Source organism: Chanodichthys erythropterus, chromosome 18, assembly GCF_024489055.1.
Source record: "Chanodichthys erythropterus isolate Z2021 chromosome 18, ASM2448905v1, whole genome shotgun sequence".
Classification (NCBI taxonomy): Eukaryota; Metazoa; Chordata; class Actinopteri; order Cypriniformes; family Xenocyprididae; genus Chanodichthys; species Chanodichthys erythropterus.
Window position 1 is genome coordinate 31,739,768 of NC_090238.1, and position 15,785 is coordinate 31,755,552.

Sequence of the window (15,785 nt, forward strand, 5' to 3'; positions counted from 1 at the left end):
AGTTCTTTTTCACGCCTAAGTTTTAACCATATGCAACGCTAAAGATGACATTTTTGTTAGTATAAAGACTAACAAAGCTAGTTTTAATACAGTTTAATTCACAGTATTATTTCTTTAAAATAAGGCAGCGAACATTGAAGATAGTACTTCTAGTTTAAGTTGAACAGATGCTTACATTTAAACGTATACAACATATTATAAACATAAAATATAAAGTAAACGTTTTTACATCACAATAAATTGAAAATGTAATCGATTTCTTCATGCAGATGCAGGACTTTTATTATGAAATGTTTTAAAACGACGATCAGGAAGTAGGTCATTACAGTGCGTTGATGATTTCACGTTCACATTGGATAGCGTTTAAAATGTTTAATAAAAAGCCGCGCAGAAATTTCAGGCAAAGGAAAAATGAATCCAGCGATGAAGATGAGAATGAAAAGCACGGCGGTGTTGACCGTGGAAAGGAAACGGAGAAAGCAGATTCAAAAGCAGATTTGCCGCGAGGAGGGATTTCAAAGGCTCGCGAGTGTGACTCCAGTGATGCAGAGGAACCTTCAGTCACTGCACTCCAGTCAAAGAGCAAAACACTCAGCTTCTTTGACGATAAAGACGGTTAGTATTTTACTATAGCCAGTCATATGCTCTTATATTGTAAATAGGTTCGTTTTAACGAAGAAACCTGACTCTTACAGCCACTGAGGGAAGTTTTAAAGTGAAACGGTCCGTCAACAGAGAAGTTGTGTTCCAGGCGCGGAAAAAAGAGGATTCTCCTGTAACGTTACAGAGCGGACAAGGTGCGTCCTTAACTGAAATAACTGCTGTTCATCTGTCAGTGAATGTTATGGTCCATAACACTTAATATGTTTTCAGTTAAGAAGAGTAAGGATGTCAGTGTGCAATCTGACAGTGATGCTGATACCTCTGATGAAGACATTCCTCCTGACAGTGATGATGATGATGATGAGGATGATGAAGAAAGCTCTTCCACCATGTCAAGTTCATCTGGTTCTTCAAAACCACAAAGAGGTTCTGTCTTCAACTAAATCATTTGCCTCAGTAACCATTAACCCTCTGGTATTCTTCACTTGGGGGTCACATTGGTGGTCAAAACAGACTGAATACAATAAGCATTTTTTTTTATTTTGTGAAATTAAAGGGATAGTTCACCCAAAAAGTTAAATTCTGTCATTTATTACTCACCCTCATGCCTTTCCACACCCGTAAGACCTTCGTTAATCTTCGGAACACAAATTAAGATATTTTAGTTGAAATCCGATGGCTCCGTGAGGCCTCCATAGGGAGCAATGACATTTCCTCTCTCAATATCCATAAAGGTACTAAAAACATATTTAAATCAGTTCATGTGAGTACAGTGGTTCAATATTAATATTATAAAGTGACGAGAATATTTTTGGTGCGCCAAAAAAACAAATAACGACTTATTTAGTGATGGCCGATTTCAATACACTGCTTCAGGAAGCTTCGGAGCACAAATGAATCAGCCAAAGTCACGTGATTTCAGCAGTTTGGCGGTTTGACACGTGATCCAAATCATGATTCGATACGCTGATTCATTATGCTCCGAAGCTTCCTGAAGCAGTGTTTTGAAATCGGCCATCACTATATAAGTCGTTATTTTGTTTTTTTGGCGCACCAAAAATATTCTTGTCAGAAATATCATTGCAGGCCTCACTGAGCCATCAGATTTCAACAAAAATATCTTAATTTGTGTTCCGAAGATGAACGAAGGTCTTACGGGTGTGAAACGGCATGAGGCTGAGTAATTAATGACAGAAATTTCATTTTTGGGTGAACTAACCATTTAATGTACTATATTTTGTTTTAATACTATTTATTCTTTAATATTTTTTATTTTGAGGTGATCTCATGGTACCTCTGAATTATGCACCATTTATTTTTGTATAAAATATCTGTATACACTGTATTAATTGGAAATAGGAAACATTTTTTTTCTTTTTCTTCCCATCAATTTCCTATGGTGGCCATTTAAGGACCATTTTGCTCCAAAAATATTTCAGTGTTTATATAGCAAGCGCCACATACGTCACAAAGTTTCGTACCATGCCAGTGAAGTAAAAAATTTAAAGTCACCATCACTTTAACCCTGCTTTAACACTTAAGTGTGATTGTTAATGTCATTATTTGTCAAATCCTGCAGTCATCATTCCTGATGCTAAAAAGATTCGTGCTGCCAAAGAGAAAAGGAGAAATGCCAGATCCCAGAAAGAATACATCTCACTCGATTCACCCCAAACTCCTGGAAGCCTACAGGAAGAAGATCCGAGCAATGAAGAACAAGACAGTGACAATGAGCTGGACGATCATGAGCGCAGAATCGAGTTTGCACCCAAACCCAAGACTCTGAGAGAGCGAATGGCTGAGAAGATGGGTGGGAAACTTGTACTACTTGACTTGTGTATATTAAAACACTAAAGTAGCTGGGAGATAGATGGCATGTTCTGTGTTTGTGTTCTGTAGGAAGTGACAGTGACGAGAGTTTTTCTGATAGTCAGGAGGAGGAAGACCAGCAGATGTGGGAAGAGCAACAGATTGACAAAGGAGTCAAAAGACACCAAGTGAGACCCGCTGAATAGATCTCCTTGAGCCATTTGGAGAATATTTAATTTAACTTTAACTTGCTTTTTATTATACACTGCTCCCATAGTGTTTCAAGGACCTTTCCTTGTATTCTCAGAAGGAATGGCAGGCTCCGAGACCAGTCCGACAGAAGAAAATGGACATCCCTGAAACGCTACCACCAGTCAGTATTGATGTCATTAAGAAGAGAATCATCGGAAAGTAAGCTGCAGTAATGCATTCATTTTAAATGTTTTTAATGGATAATAAATCATTAAAATACAAATAATTTCTATATACACTACTGTTTAGTATTTATTAATTAAATGATTACATGTTATTCCCACAATGGAAGTAAATTATTCATAATTCATTGTTTCTCCCACTACTTCTTTTTTTTATCTTATAAATTCTTTCTAAAAAAGCCTACTGCTTATATTATGAACTGCACACACAGACCAGCCACTGAAAACTGAGATCCACACAGCAGTTGATCACTGGATTTACAGAAATCATTTCATTTTTAAAAAGTGTTTTCTTAACATTGCATATCTAGTCAACTCCTGACAAACACATTCATAATCATGAATTATCACTCACTGAATCATTTAACCATGTATTAGTGTCCTTGGAAGGCTTTTGTCTTTTAAACACAAAATGTACAAATTCACATGATTTCATATTTACATGCAATCCAGGGATTCCCCAACTTTTTTGCCAGCTGAACCTCCTGAGATATTAAGTTCATAGGTTGGACCAATAATAAATAATAATAATAATAATAATAAAATGAAATTGCAGTTCTCTGATGTTGGTTAATGGTCACATGACATGCAGGTAAACAGATAAAATATATATTTTTATATTTTTTATTAAGTGTCTTTTCATTAAACTCATGAACCCTCTGCAGTTCCTTTCATAAACCCCAGTCTGGGAAACCCTGACTTAATGCAATATTTAATACACTTCATGTTGTTGATTAAAGAATTATAGAATTATTAATTGTTGATTAAAGAAAAATAAAAATAAAAAGTGAAGCCAAAAAAGTTATGAAGGTTTAAGTTTATGAAAATTTTATATAAAATATATATTTTATGAAACATGTTGAACTCTAAAACTGCTAGAAAATCAAATCCATAAATCTAAACAAGTTGTGTTCCAAATTTGAGGTTAATATCTCAAAAAATTTGCTTTAAAGGTGCCCTAGATTGTTTTTTTACAAGATGTAAAATAAGTCCAAGGTGTCCCCTGAATGTGTCTGTGAAGTTTCAGCTCAAAATACCCCATAGATTTTTTTTAATTAATTTTTTTAACTGCCTATTTTGGGGCATCATTAAATATGCACTGATTTTTTTCAGCACGGCCCCTTTAAGAGATGCGCTTCCTCTGCCACACAAGCTCTCGACTATAATACAGCGCATTTACAAAGTTCACACAGCTAATATATCCCTCAAATGGATCTTTACAAGATGTTCGTCATGCATGCTGTATGCATGCTTCGAATTATGTGAGTAAAGTATTTATTTAGATGGTTACGTTTGGTTCTGTGTGAGTTTGAGGCTGTGCTCCGTGGCTAAAGCTAACATTACACACTGTTGGAGAGATTTATAAAGAATGAAGTTGTGTTTATGAATTATACAGACTGCACGTGTTTAAAAATGAAAATAGCGACGGCTCTTGTCTCCGTGAATACAGTAAGAAACAATGGTAACTTTAACCACATTTAACATTACATTAGCAACATGCTAACGAAACATTTAGAAAGACAATTTACAAACATCACTAAAAATATCATGCTATCATGGATCATGTCAGTTATTATTGCTCCATCTGCCATTTTTCGCTGTTGTTCTTGCTTGCTTACCTTGTCTGTGCACAGATCCAGACGTTAATACTGCCTTTCCTTGTCTAATACGTCGAATGGGCTGGCATTATGCAAATATTGGGGTCATACATATTAATGATCCCGACTGTTACGTAACAGTCGGTGTTATGTTGAGATCCGAGTGTTTTCCGGAAGTCTTTTAAACAAATGAGATTTACATAAGGAGGAAACAATGGAGTTTGAAACTCAATGTATGTCTTTTCCATGTACTGAACTCTTGTTATTCAGCTATGCCGAGGTAAATTCAAATTCTGATTCGAGGGCACCTTTAAGTAAGATTTTGTTTGGGTGCAGTACCAAATTTTCCCCATTTGATGCCAGCAAAGCTCCACTGGTACACATAGTGGTTGAATTTCTGATTTGCATTACAGTAGGTTTTCTCTCAAATATTACAAACACACACACACACACACACACACACACACACACACACACACACACACACACACACACACACACACACACACACACACACACACAATTTTTTTATAACACACATCCATACCAACACACCCACACAATTATAGCTGCATAATTTATCCAATTGGCTCTATAATATGCATAAGCAGAAATGAGGAATAAAGCGAATACTTGGCACCATCTGGTAAAAAAATTAATTTTGAAGCCTTGCCAACAGAATGAAAGCCTATTAACAAAGATTGTAACATTTTATAGTTAAATGGCCCCTGGATTTTAAAAAAAAAGTGGGGAATTTTTTGGCCCTTAAGGCCAAAACATAAGGCCCCGAGAGGAACTGTTTTTTTGTACCTAGTGCAACAGAGATTTTTTTTTTAAAGGAAATGGTGGTTAAATAGTGAAATTCCAATAAAATACACACCTGAGCCTAAATTTATGCAGTTGGCATTAACACAGGCAAAAAAACAACTGAAAAAGACAAAAATGTCCATAAGGTCACACAAGGGTTAATATGGTACAAGATTATCCAATTCAAATCAATGCGATTAATGAGTTTGGTCAAAAGTAATCAAAAAGTAGTCAGATTACATTACCTTAAATGTGTAATGTAGTGGATTACTAACTACAATTTCTTTCATGTAATTTGGAATCCTTAACTGATTACAATTTGTAAGTAATCTATCCAGCTCTGTATTTATACATATATAAAATTTATATAAAAAAAATCTCACTTGCAGATTGGATTCGCTGAGGGAGGTGCACAGGGCGCGGGAGGCAGAGCTGAGGAGGATGCAGCTGGATGTGGAAATGGCCAAGAGCTCTTTAGAGAGCCTCGAAAACCACCCTGCAGATGAGCAGCTCCGGTTCTACCGTACCATGAATGTGTTCTCACAGAACCTACTGGAATGCCTGTCTGAGAAGGTAGAAAAAAGTTGCTACATGAAGTATGTATGTAATACTGTATAATTATATTAGGATTGGAACTAATGATTATTTTCCCCACTGGTTAATCTATTACTATCTGAATTAAATTAAAAGAATTAAATAAATTTAGTCCAATCAAGGCGCAAGTTCATCCATTAGATATTCTAAATGGCCAATAACAGCGTTAAATGGGACTGACAACCGTATTGTAGTGCTGTGTAAAAATTCACTGTAATAGTCCAAATACTTGCGCTGCCGTTTTGAGGAAAATGGTACAGTTGTCAGTCACAATCCTAGCGTATGAATTGATCGTAGGTTGATAATAATGGCGGCTGAAAACAATTGTCATTTAAATATCACGCTCCTAAAAATTCATGGTTTAGAAGCCTCGTCCCTAGAGTTTACAACACAGAGAAACGTAACCCAGTCAAAAAGAGGAAGTAATCTCATGAGAGAGAAATTAATTTTACACCAAAAACACCTGTTAACCGTGTAATTGCAAACAATTACATTAATTTATATGTTTATTTAATACCGGTAAATAAAACGAAACATTCATAGGCCTAGTTCCCTTCACAACAAATCCTTTAAGTTTAACAGTATTCAGAACAGAACAAGAATTTAAAAAAAGCTATAAAATTACATATTAAACTATAAAATAAAACATAAATAAGTGACATTCATTAGCTATAAACAACATAAGTCAAGCCAAAATTATTTTTTTAGGCTAAAGCGAAACTGATGGGCTTACCTCTCTCATTTGGCAATAATCCAAATATGTTTCTATATTTGCATGTAACATTTTGGTTGCTAAGCATTTAATGCTGCTGTTGGTTATTTAAAATATCTAATGGATTAACCTGGGATTGTATACCATTTTAGTTTAAAAAAAAAAAAAAAAAGTTTGTGTAAAAAATTTCACACTTTAGATTGGGCTGTTTTTGTAACGGCTGATTTTCAGTATGACGAATACCTGCTGATATAGATGTTTATTTTCTTACACACAGGCATAGAAAACATGCTAGTTGGCAGTCAGTTTTCATTTTTGTGGTGTGTTCAAGCGCAGCAGTTTTGCTCAGATGCTGCCAACACGAGGCAACAACACAATCGGCTTTCGTCACCTCTAGTTCTCTGACTTTGACTTGTTGTGTCACAGCCTAAAGTAGATTGTTTTATTTTTCAGATGGCTTTAATAAACTCTGTTGAGCTGGACATGCACAGTCTCTATATTGACCAGGCGGAGGCGCTGGTGAGTCAGAGAAGAGAAGCAGTACGGGAGGAGTCCTCACAGATTCAGAAATTAACCTGTAAGACGACTACTGAATACTGCCTTGTAGTTTCATAGCAAGAATATTTTGTAGAGGAGGCTTATGCCCTCTCATATGATAATGATGATAACTTCCGTGCAATCATTCATATAATATTGTGTACTGTGGATGTCTCATAGATAACACTGACTCACACAGCAATGGTGACGTAACCAGAGGCTCTAGCCCAACTCAGCAGAGGTGAGATGGATTATTATGTATACACTTTCACCATTACTGAATGTTATTGCTGTAAATACTGGAAACGCTCAGCCTGACATTACGATTCTTTATAGATTACAGCCTGTGGAGGCTTTCTGAGATGCTTTTAATCTTTAAATTACAGTTGTCAAAGTCATTTATCATTGGTTTTTCTATTCTCTCTGTGTTTTCATGTCTAAGCTTGTCTTATGAAGACATTGGGTGTGTACCGTGTGACTGGGAACCAACAGCAGAGCAGGAGGCGGAGCTACAAAGTAAAAGAGGTGGGAGTAGTTTTATGGAAGCACAAGTAAAATAACTTTTAAAGTCACTATGAAATTAAAATCGACAGTTCTTTTTCTTATGGAATATTGCAGTTTTTATTATAAGAGATCTATCCATGCACGTCATTATTTTTTTCTAAATTCATGTGCCCTTGTAATCTTTAATCATAAGTACGTGGAAATGCGCTCTGTCAACAGACGTTGCAGGGACAAAGATAACGGTGTGCTAAGCGAAGTTTCTTACATCTCTTTGTGTTTTCTGTTCTTAAACCTGTCTCCCTAAAGAAACTTAAAAGAAGGATTTGTCTCTCGATAATTTTGCTATCAAATAAGTTATCTTCTTGGTTCACTCGGGGTACAGCTGCGCTAACCTGCAGTTGTGAATGCAGTGACGGACAGCTGTATTTATCCTCATTCGACTGGAGTTTGGATTTCATGTGATTTCATTTATAACTCAGTTTCACCTGACATTGTTTCCACACGACACGTTGATTCGTTGATCAAAAGTAATTCCATTTTGTAAGGTCATTTAATAAAATGATTTTGGTCAAAGTAATTCCAAACTTCGCTGCACCTAGAGGCAGATGCTGTGATCAAATACATTCAACTTGTTAACAAGCTCCACAACGCCAACTCCACAGTGCATTTAGTTATAATTGTGAGTTTTAGTTTGCGGGCTTAGACTTTCACTGCAATTACGGCCAGCAAAGCAACATTTATGAAAAATCGAATAGTATTTTTATTTTTAGAATAATAATTAAAGATCGAATATTTGACTCTTTGTGCATACCCCTAGTTTCATGCTGACTTTAAACAGTGGCATCAGAGCCTAGAAATACTTTGAGAATCCAAAGATCACATACAATACTTGTGTTTAAAGTCCATGTGGAATATGCACTGCATCTTTAACTTTAATTCAATTTCAGATGATTTACTGAAGAAGGCTCAGGAAGTGTTTGCAGATGTTCAGACAGACTTCTGGGACGTGAAGAAAATCCTCTTCAGATTTGATGAGTGGCGCATCTCCTTTAAAGACTCTTACAGTAATGCCTACATTGGCCTATGCCTCCCTAAGCTCCTGGCACCCCTGATCCGACACCAGCTCATTGGCTGGAATCCACTTCAGGTGATTTATGGTTATTCATGGTTATTCACTACGTACGTTCCATCTGATAATTTTGTGCTACATTCAAAATGAGCTGGAAACCAAAATTTGCTGTGTTTGGATCTGAAACACCACATTTTAGAGGCATGGCTTCCATCCATCTGGATCTGTGGATCAGGACAAACTCAGCATTTGACAGTAATTATGAGTAGCAATTAAGTATGCTTATTGTCAAATATTACAAATACTGCATTTTTACAGCTTAAGTACACCACATATCACACATCTGATGTGTAATTTTCAGGGCTGCCCCTTTTTCTAGTCAACTATTAGTCGTTCATTTACGCCATTAGTCATCTAATCGCATGTTTATATTAATTTGATTAAGGATAATACTAAACCGTAATGAGTATTTTATATATATTTATAGGCGTAATATAGCCTATTCCACGCTCAAGTGCACACATAAAGCTTGCTGCAAAGAAATGACAAAAGTAATGATTAATGTGTCAATAGCAAGGAGACATTTTATTTATAAATAAACTAGTGTTTTCTGAGTCAGCGTCGACTGCAAAGATTAATTTGACAATGCTGCCTCGCCATCTCCACAGTTTAGAGAGAAATGCGCCTTTCATACAGATAAGCAGATTGAATTTATTTTTGATTTTAATTGGTTTGTTTAAAAGTAAACATTTCCAGCATTCTATAGATATATTGTATGTATACTGTATATATTCATGTATGTGATCCAAGTAGCCTATACACTAAGTTTCAGTACATTTTTGTGACATGCTCCAGTTCAGGGAGACTGAGACAGCAGAAAGCTTTATTTTACAAATCCACAATGTTTTGTTGTTATTGTGAGTTTACACGGATAAAAGTAGCAGTTTCGAATGAACCTGTACAGTATCTGTATGATTTTAAGTTGTTTCTGCTGTTGTCAGGAAAAAATGCAAGTGCCTCCATGTCATGCAATAAGCATGCTATACTCTTGCATCCAGAGATGAGCAAGTGAGCAGCTATGAAAGTTGCTACTTGCATGTTTCAAATGATGAGCCATATTTGAAGTCTAACATTTGGATTTCCTGCTCAACATACTGTAATTACCACAAGGATCCGTCGTCAACAATCTGTTCCTCACGGATTGCGTGACTATATACGTCTGTCATTGTTGTCTTGCCACTTATATTATACCTAATAGATGGATATACTAACATGTATTTCACAACATGTTATTTATTTTTTGTCATGTAGGCAGAAGGTGACGACTTTGAGGCATTGCCGTGGTATTCTGCTGTTGAGAGATTCTGTCACGGTCAGGGTTTTGAGGAATCTGAGAACATGGATAAAACGACACTGCCCACCATAATTGAGAAGACGATACTCTCTAAAGTTCAAGGTGACTCATATGCACATAATTACGCTAACAGGTTTACAAGGCCCACCAGTCTGCTGCATTTTATATTGAGTTTGGGAACAGAATATTTCAGAGAATAATTTAATATCACCATTTAATTGTAATTTACTATTAAAGGTGTACTTTACCGCTAGACTTTTAATAAAACTTGCCTGCCTGTAAAGTAGATGGGTGAAAGAAAATTGAAATTGTTGCTACCTGACTAGAGAAAAGAGAGAAAAAAGGCTGTTCTTCATTTTTGCCAAATAGGTAGGAAAACTTCAACACCTAATAATGCACTGGGCATGTTGCTGTCCAAGGCCAGTCCCATCAGTCTGCTATGGATACGCTTACCAGAGTCAAATACCACGTTGCTTTAGTAGGAATTACTTCTTGGCAAACTTTTAGTCATAATGGTGTCGATTTGTTCCCAGGAGCAAGAATTCAAAGAGTAACCATTTAGTGGGAGTAAGTGACTTCCGGTTTCCAGTGAAGGATCCAGAGTGTTGTAGACAGCAGCTAAAGGCTGCAAAGAAAATGCCGTAACAGAAACTCTGAGAAAAAAAAAAAAAAAAACTCAAACTGGATGACCATGAACACTGTGTTTTAGGCCAAACGGAGAGGAAAACTGAAAGAAACTGCCGTTCTGTCTGTTCCCCCCAAAGTGAAACATTGTCGCGTACAAGAAATCTGATGCCATAATGTTCCATTTCTACTATAATGCTGTTTAAAGATTAGATATAGAACGATACAATTTTCAGTGATTAAACCCTTACCCTTTCAATAACTGTTCTGTTAATAATCCTCTGTCGATCTGACTGTCCATGGGCGGAAATGGAGGAAGCATAATCTTTAGTTTTCATGAAAGCCCAATGTCATCCTGTGAACTTTTGCTGAGAAATAAACATGAAGTTGCACTCTACGCATATCAGAATGTCTTGCTGTCAGTGCAGCATTTGTTCAGAAGTTCAGAACTAATTATCTTATTAAAATGTTACTTGTTTTTGGGCAGGTTTTGTGGAGCTGGTCTGGGACCCTGTGTCTACGCAGCAGTCTCAAACCCTCACAACACTGTGCAAGAGAATACAGGATGATTATTCTGTATTTGATGGTGAACAAAGCAAACCTGTCAAGGTACCTGTCAAAACTCTGTTTGGATCAAAACAAATGTAACTTTATGGATAATGTCAGTAAGTATAATGAACCTGTGATTTCATCCTACAGGCCTTTGTAGAATCAGTTATTCAGAGGTTAAGGAGTGCAGTAGACAATGACGTCTTTGTCCCATTGTACCCAAAAAAGTATGTTTTATCTTGATTTGTTTTTAATATTTTTATATGATCATAATTTAAAAGGTTATTTTGCATTTGGATGTTTGTGTCTGAAAGACATTGTGCTTTTTGTGTAAGGTTTTTAGAGGATAAGAGGTCACCACAGTTCCAGTTTCAGAACAAACAGTTTTGGTCAGCAGTGAAGGTGTGACATTTCACTTCTGGTTATGTTGTGACTGTACATTTCTGTACATTGATGTACACTATGTTCAAATGTTTGGGGCTGTTTTGGGGTTATATCTTTGCTTAATGTGTCCTTGCTAAATACGTTTTTTTTTTTTTTCTGAATGGTAGTGTATGTGTTCATGTGAATTAAACTAATATTTAGATTAAAATGTTTCTTTGTGACATGCTGATTGTTTGTATATGAAATCTTTTTTGTTTTCAGTTGCTTGGTAACATGGCATTATGGGATGGTTTGATTCCTGAACTTGTTCTTAAAGAGCTGATGTTGGAAAAACTTCTTGGCCGTTACTTGATGATAATCATTCTTAATGAATCTGATCTGAAACACACCATCCAGAAATGCAAAAAGGTGCATATGCTTACAGTGTCTGTCTAATCTTATGGCTACTACTAAGGTAGTTATAAAACTAACTTTTATCTTTCTAAAAAGATTGCAGATGTTTTTCCAAACTCATGGTTTATTGAAGTGAACGCTGGATCGTCACTACCTCAGCTGCAGAACTTCAGCAAACATCTTCTTCAGACCGCTCATGCAATATTCAAGGACAACAAAGACTCCAGCAGCACACGGTATGTGATGTATAATAGTGTGTGCAGTCATTTACACTTATTTTTACTATATTTATGCTATTAAATACTAGGGATTTTTTAGTATTTGTAAGAAATCCTCAATGACAAAATACATGAAAAGAAAAATAGTCTGCAGGTGCATTTTGAAATGTTTTAACTGATCATCTTGTACTTTCAGAGTATGAATTATCATATGCAGTAAAAGACAACAATACTAAAGCACTATAAAAGGTTTTGCCAAACTCAACGGACTGGCTTCTGTCCTGTATGATTTCATACGAGTCTCTTCAGACCTTAGAACTGTACATGATTTATGAGCTTCTACAACTTTTGACCTCCTAACTGAACTCCTTTCCACAAACTGATCATAGAAATAAAAACAGTATAAATACAAATGAATAACAGTTTTCTCTTAATCTTAAGTGTAAACAATAAGTGCAACAATAATCAAAGTACTCTCGCAATATTCAAAGTGCAAATAGAGACCCAAATTTTCTTCAAGCATGATACAGAGCTAAAAGATGGTTACAACTTTGTAGTAAAATGAGTAAAATGTTTTATATTGTATAAGAGATCTAATACTATTTTCCTTTTTTTTTAGAGCACTTTTATCTGATGCGCTGTTTATCCTCAAGAACATAAAGGCACACGACAGTATTAGGACCATAACAGAAAAATATCATTGTGAGGATCTGTTAAAAGCTCTCCAGTAGCAGCCATCTTGTGTCGACAGAAGGTTTTATATGTTTTTAAGTGGCAAAGTCCGTTTGATATGTATATGTATAGTGAATAAAATGTTTTATTTTTTGCCCATCTTGGTTGGAACTGTCATTTACTTTCATTTGTTTTACTATTACACAATATAGTTATTTTTATGAAATGATATATGGTACTCATTTTACCCATTTATGCAGCCCACATATATTGGTCTCATGCCTCTGAAACACATATCCCAAAAGAGCTGTTTCGTGGACTTTAAATAATCCTCGTCTTGGATCTAAAATTACTGGCTTAGTCAAAGACATGCCATTCAGAGTCACTATGAACGGTGATTTATCTTCCATGAATCTGAGTCTTTTCAGAAGAACTCCTGTTGTGAAGTAAGTCGGCCTTCCAAGAAAATACTCTCGCAGATGTTTGAAACTGAGAAGCTATCCAGCCATTAATGTTCCCCAATTGCAAACCTGTTGTTCCACTTCATTTGAATCTGTACAGAGACCCATGATTCAGTGATGTAATTAGTGGTGTTAAATAGTTTTGGCATTTTTCTCGTTGGAGAAGCAATCTCACTCGGATGCAAGTCACAATTGGGAAGAAAAGACTACTGCATCCTCCATTTCATGCCAACTTTAACAAATGGGCAAGAACACAGTCATTGATGCAGCAAGTTTTGCACTGGCAAGCATCACACAACCAGAAAATACATAAGCCTGGTTATATTTTATAGGTTTATTTATGTCTCAGTAGAGACTGAAGAGACTCAATAAATAGGTTTATTGTTTTGTTGTGGCTTGTTTTCCCCTGTGCATGTTTCAGTTTATGAGGATGACTCATGACATCATTACTGCTAAACCAAACAATGGCATTTTATTGAATGGATCCTCAGACAACTTACATATTCAGAATGACTTTCTATTAGGCCAGTTTAAGTAAACGCATGATAAAAATGTAGCTGCCACTTGAATCGATTATGTTTGGCTATTGAGATCTTTAGCATTTGGCACAGAACATTTTTAGACAATCTCATCTCTTGACTAGTACGTTGAGGTTTGTTTCATTTATCTATTTCTCTTTAGGTCTACTATGTTTTGTGAAATTATTCCATCACTGTCCCCATGTCAACCAGAAGCCTCTTCAGAAAGTGTATTTTGTTCACTATATGCAATAGTCCTGTGGAACTACTCCACTCAAAGGAAAATATTGTTCTTTCTGTGAAAAATTTGCGAATCTATCCTTGAGCCTCGAAGTGGGCTTTGTAAACTTAACAATAGGATTAAAAACCTAGCAGGAAAGCACTGCTTAAGGAGGAATACAAGTAGGAACAGAACTACAGTAGGGATCAGAAATCCTCACTGAAAATCTGGGATTTAAAGTTTCATTTAGCCCTGGAAATAAACAAAATCTACAACAAAACAAAGCATTCAATAAAAACATAGGTTGCTCTTTGTAACATTCTCAAATCATGCTGGATAACATGCTGTTGGGATGGATGTGCTCCTGGTGCCGGTGAAACAGGAAGTGTAATTGGTGTGTGATGAAAGGCTAACCTCATTTGTCTTGTATTTAATTGTCTGTTCAAAGTGATCAGAGTCATGCGATTTATATCACAAGTTTTTTTCCCCCAAAGCTTTGAAGTGCTGAATCACATCTGACAGCAGAATCAATATGATCAGGAGTCCTAGATAATTTGATGTGCATCGTCATACTGTACGAGGTTCTGCTAAATGATACATCACATGAGCTCTATACACCCGCCACATGACAGAGGAGATCTCAATTGTTTTTTACAGACACACAGGGGTTGTGTTTGTTGTCTTCTCTATTAACTCTGTTACAGTTCTGGAGTTCATCTGAAAGACTTGGATCTCAGTATATGATCAGATATCAAATCAACAATATATCAAATGTAGATTTTCCAAAACATTGACTCATCCTGACCCACTCATTTGTTCAATCAAATTCTCTCTGGAGTGAAAATAGCCTGCCCCCAAATACCACGCTCCTTGAATTAGCAAAAGCAAGTTATTTGTTATTTATAAGGATGCATTAAATTGATCAAAAGTGACAATGAAGACATTTATAATGTTACAAAAGATTTCTATTTAAAATAAATGCTGTTCTTTTGAATTTTCTATTCATCAAAGAACAAATATTAAGCAGCCCAACAATGATTTTCAACACTGATAATAAGAAATGGTTTTGAGCACCAAATCGGCATATTTGAATGATATCTGAAGGATCATGTGAGACTGGAGTAATGATGCTGAAAAATAAATTATTTGAAATTGTAATAATATTTCACAATATTACAGATTTTCCATCAAAAACAATGTAGCCTTGGTGAACATAAGAGACTTCTTTCAAAAACATCCTGCTAAATAGGAAATACATGATGACAGGAAAGGAAATTTTGGAACCTAAAGTTTCTCTATAATGAACTAACCTAAAATGGCCCTGAATTATACCTCCTTATCGCAAAAAAAAGGATCATTTTTCAAGTTTAGGTTGGCAGTTCAAAAAGCTCTGATCCAGGATTTGCAGTGGCATGAATGTTAGATGCCAAAAATGGATGTACACTAGCGATCAAATGGTCTAAAAACCTCATGAAAAGTAGATCTGGGACAAAGGCTAGGATTTGGCAGGCATTCTCAAATTGAATTAGGTGTTCGTTTTAAGATCCAAGTATTTATGTTCTTCTAGACGGGGGTCTCATAAAACTACAATATTCTTTTCCTTTTGTCTTCCTTCCCTCAGGCGGAGGCATTAGATCCTTGTTGTGCCTCTCTTGATTCATTCATGTACTTTTGGTTACACAAAATACCTACAGAGGTTATCCCAGGGGTAGGGTTTGATGGGGA

General features: G+C 35.9%; 1 protein-coding gene across 2 annotated transcripts; it reads left to right on the forward strand.

Moving 5' to 3' along the window:
* Positions 1-257: 257 nt before the first annotated feature.
* gcfc2 (GC-rich sequence DNA-binding factor 2) lies at positions 258-13,014 on the forward strand. 2 transcript variants are annotated; one of them, XM_067368128.1, is made up of 18 exons: positions 258-615; positions 696-797; positions 874-1,029; positions 2,183-2,413; positions 2,503-2,600; positions 2,690-2,823; positions 5,641-5,824; positions 7,011-7,134; positions 7,275-7,335; positions 7,537-7,619; positions 8,546-8,745; positions 9,979-10,123; positions 11,133-11,254; positions 11,345-11,421; positions 11,530-11,596; positions 11,840-11,986; positions 12,068-12,207; positions 12,809-13,014. In XM_067368128.1, exons 1-18 carry the CDS (start codon positions 336-338, stop codon positions 12,918-12,920), a joined length of 2,463 nt encoding a protein of 820 aa, XP_067224229.1. In that variant the 5' UTR covers positions 258-335; the 3' UTR covers positions 12,921-13,014. The 2 variants fall into 2 exon arrangements, with proteins under 2 accessions (XP_067224229.1, XP_067224230.1); XM_067368129.1 differs by having other exon boundaries at positions 260-615; positions 2,720-2,823.
* The last annotated feature ends 2,771 nt before the right edge of the window (positions 13,015-15,785 follow it).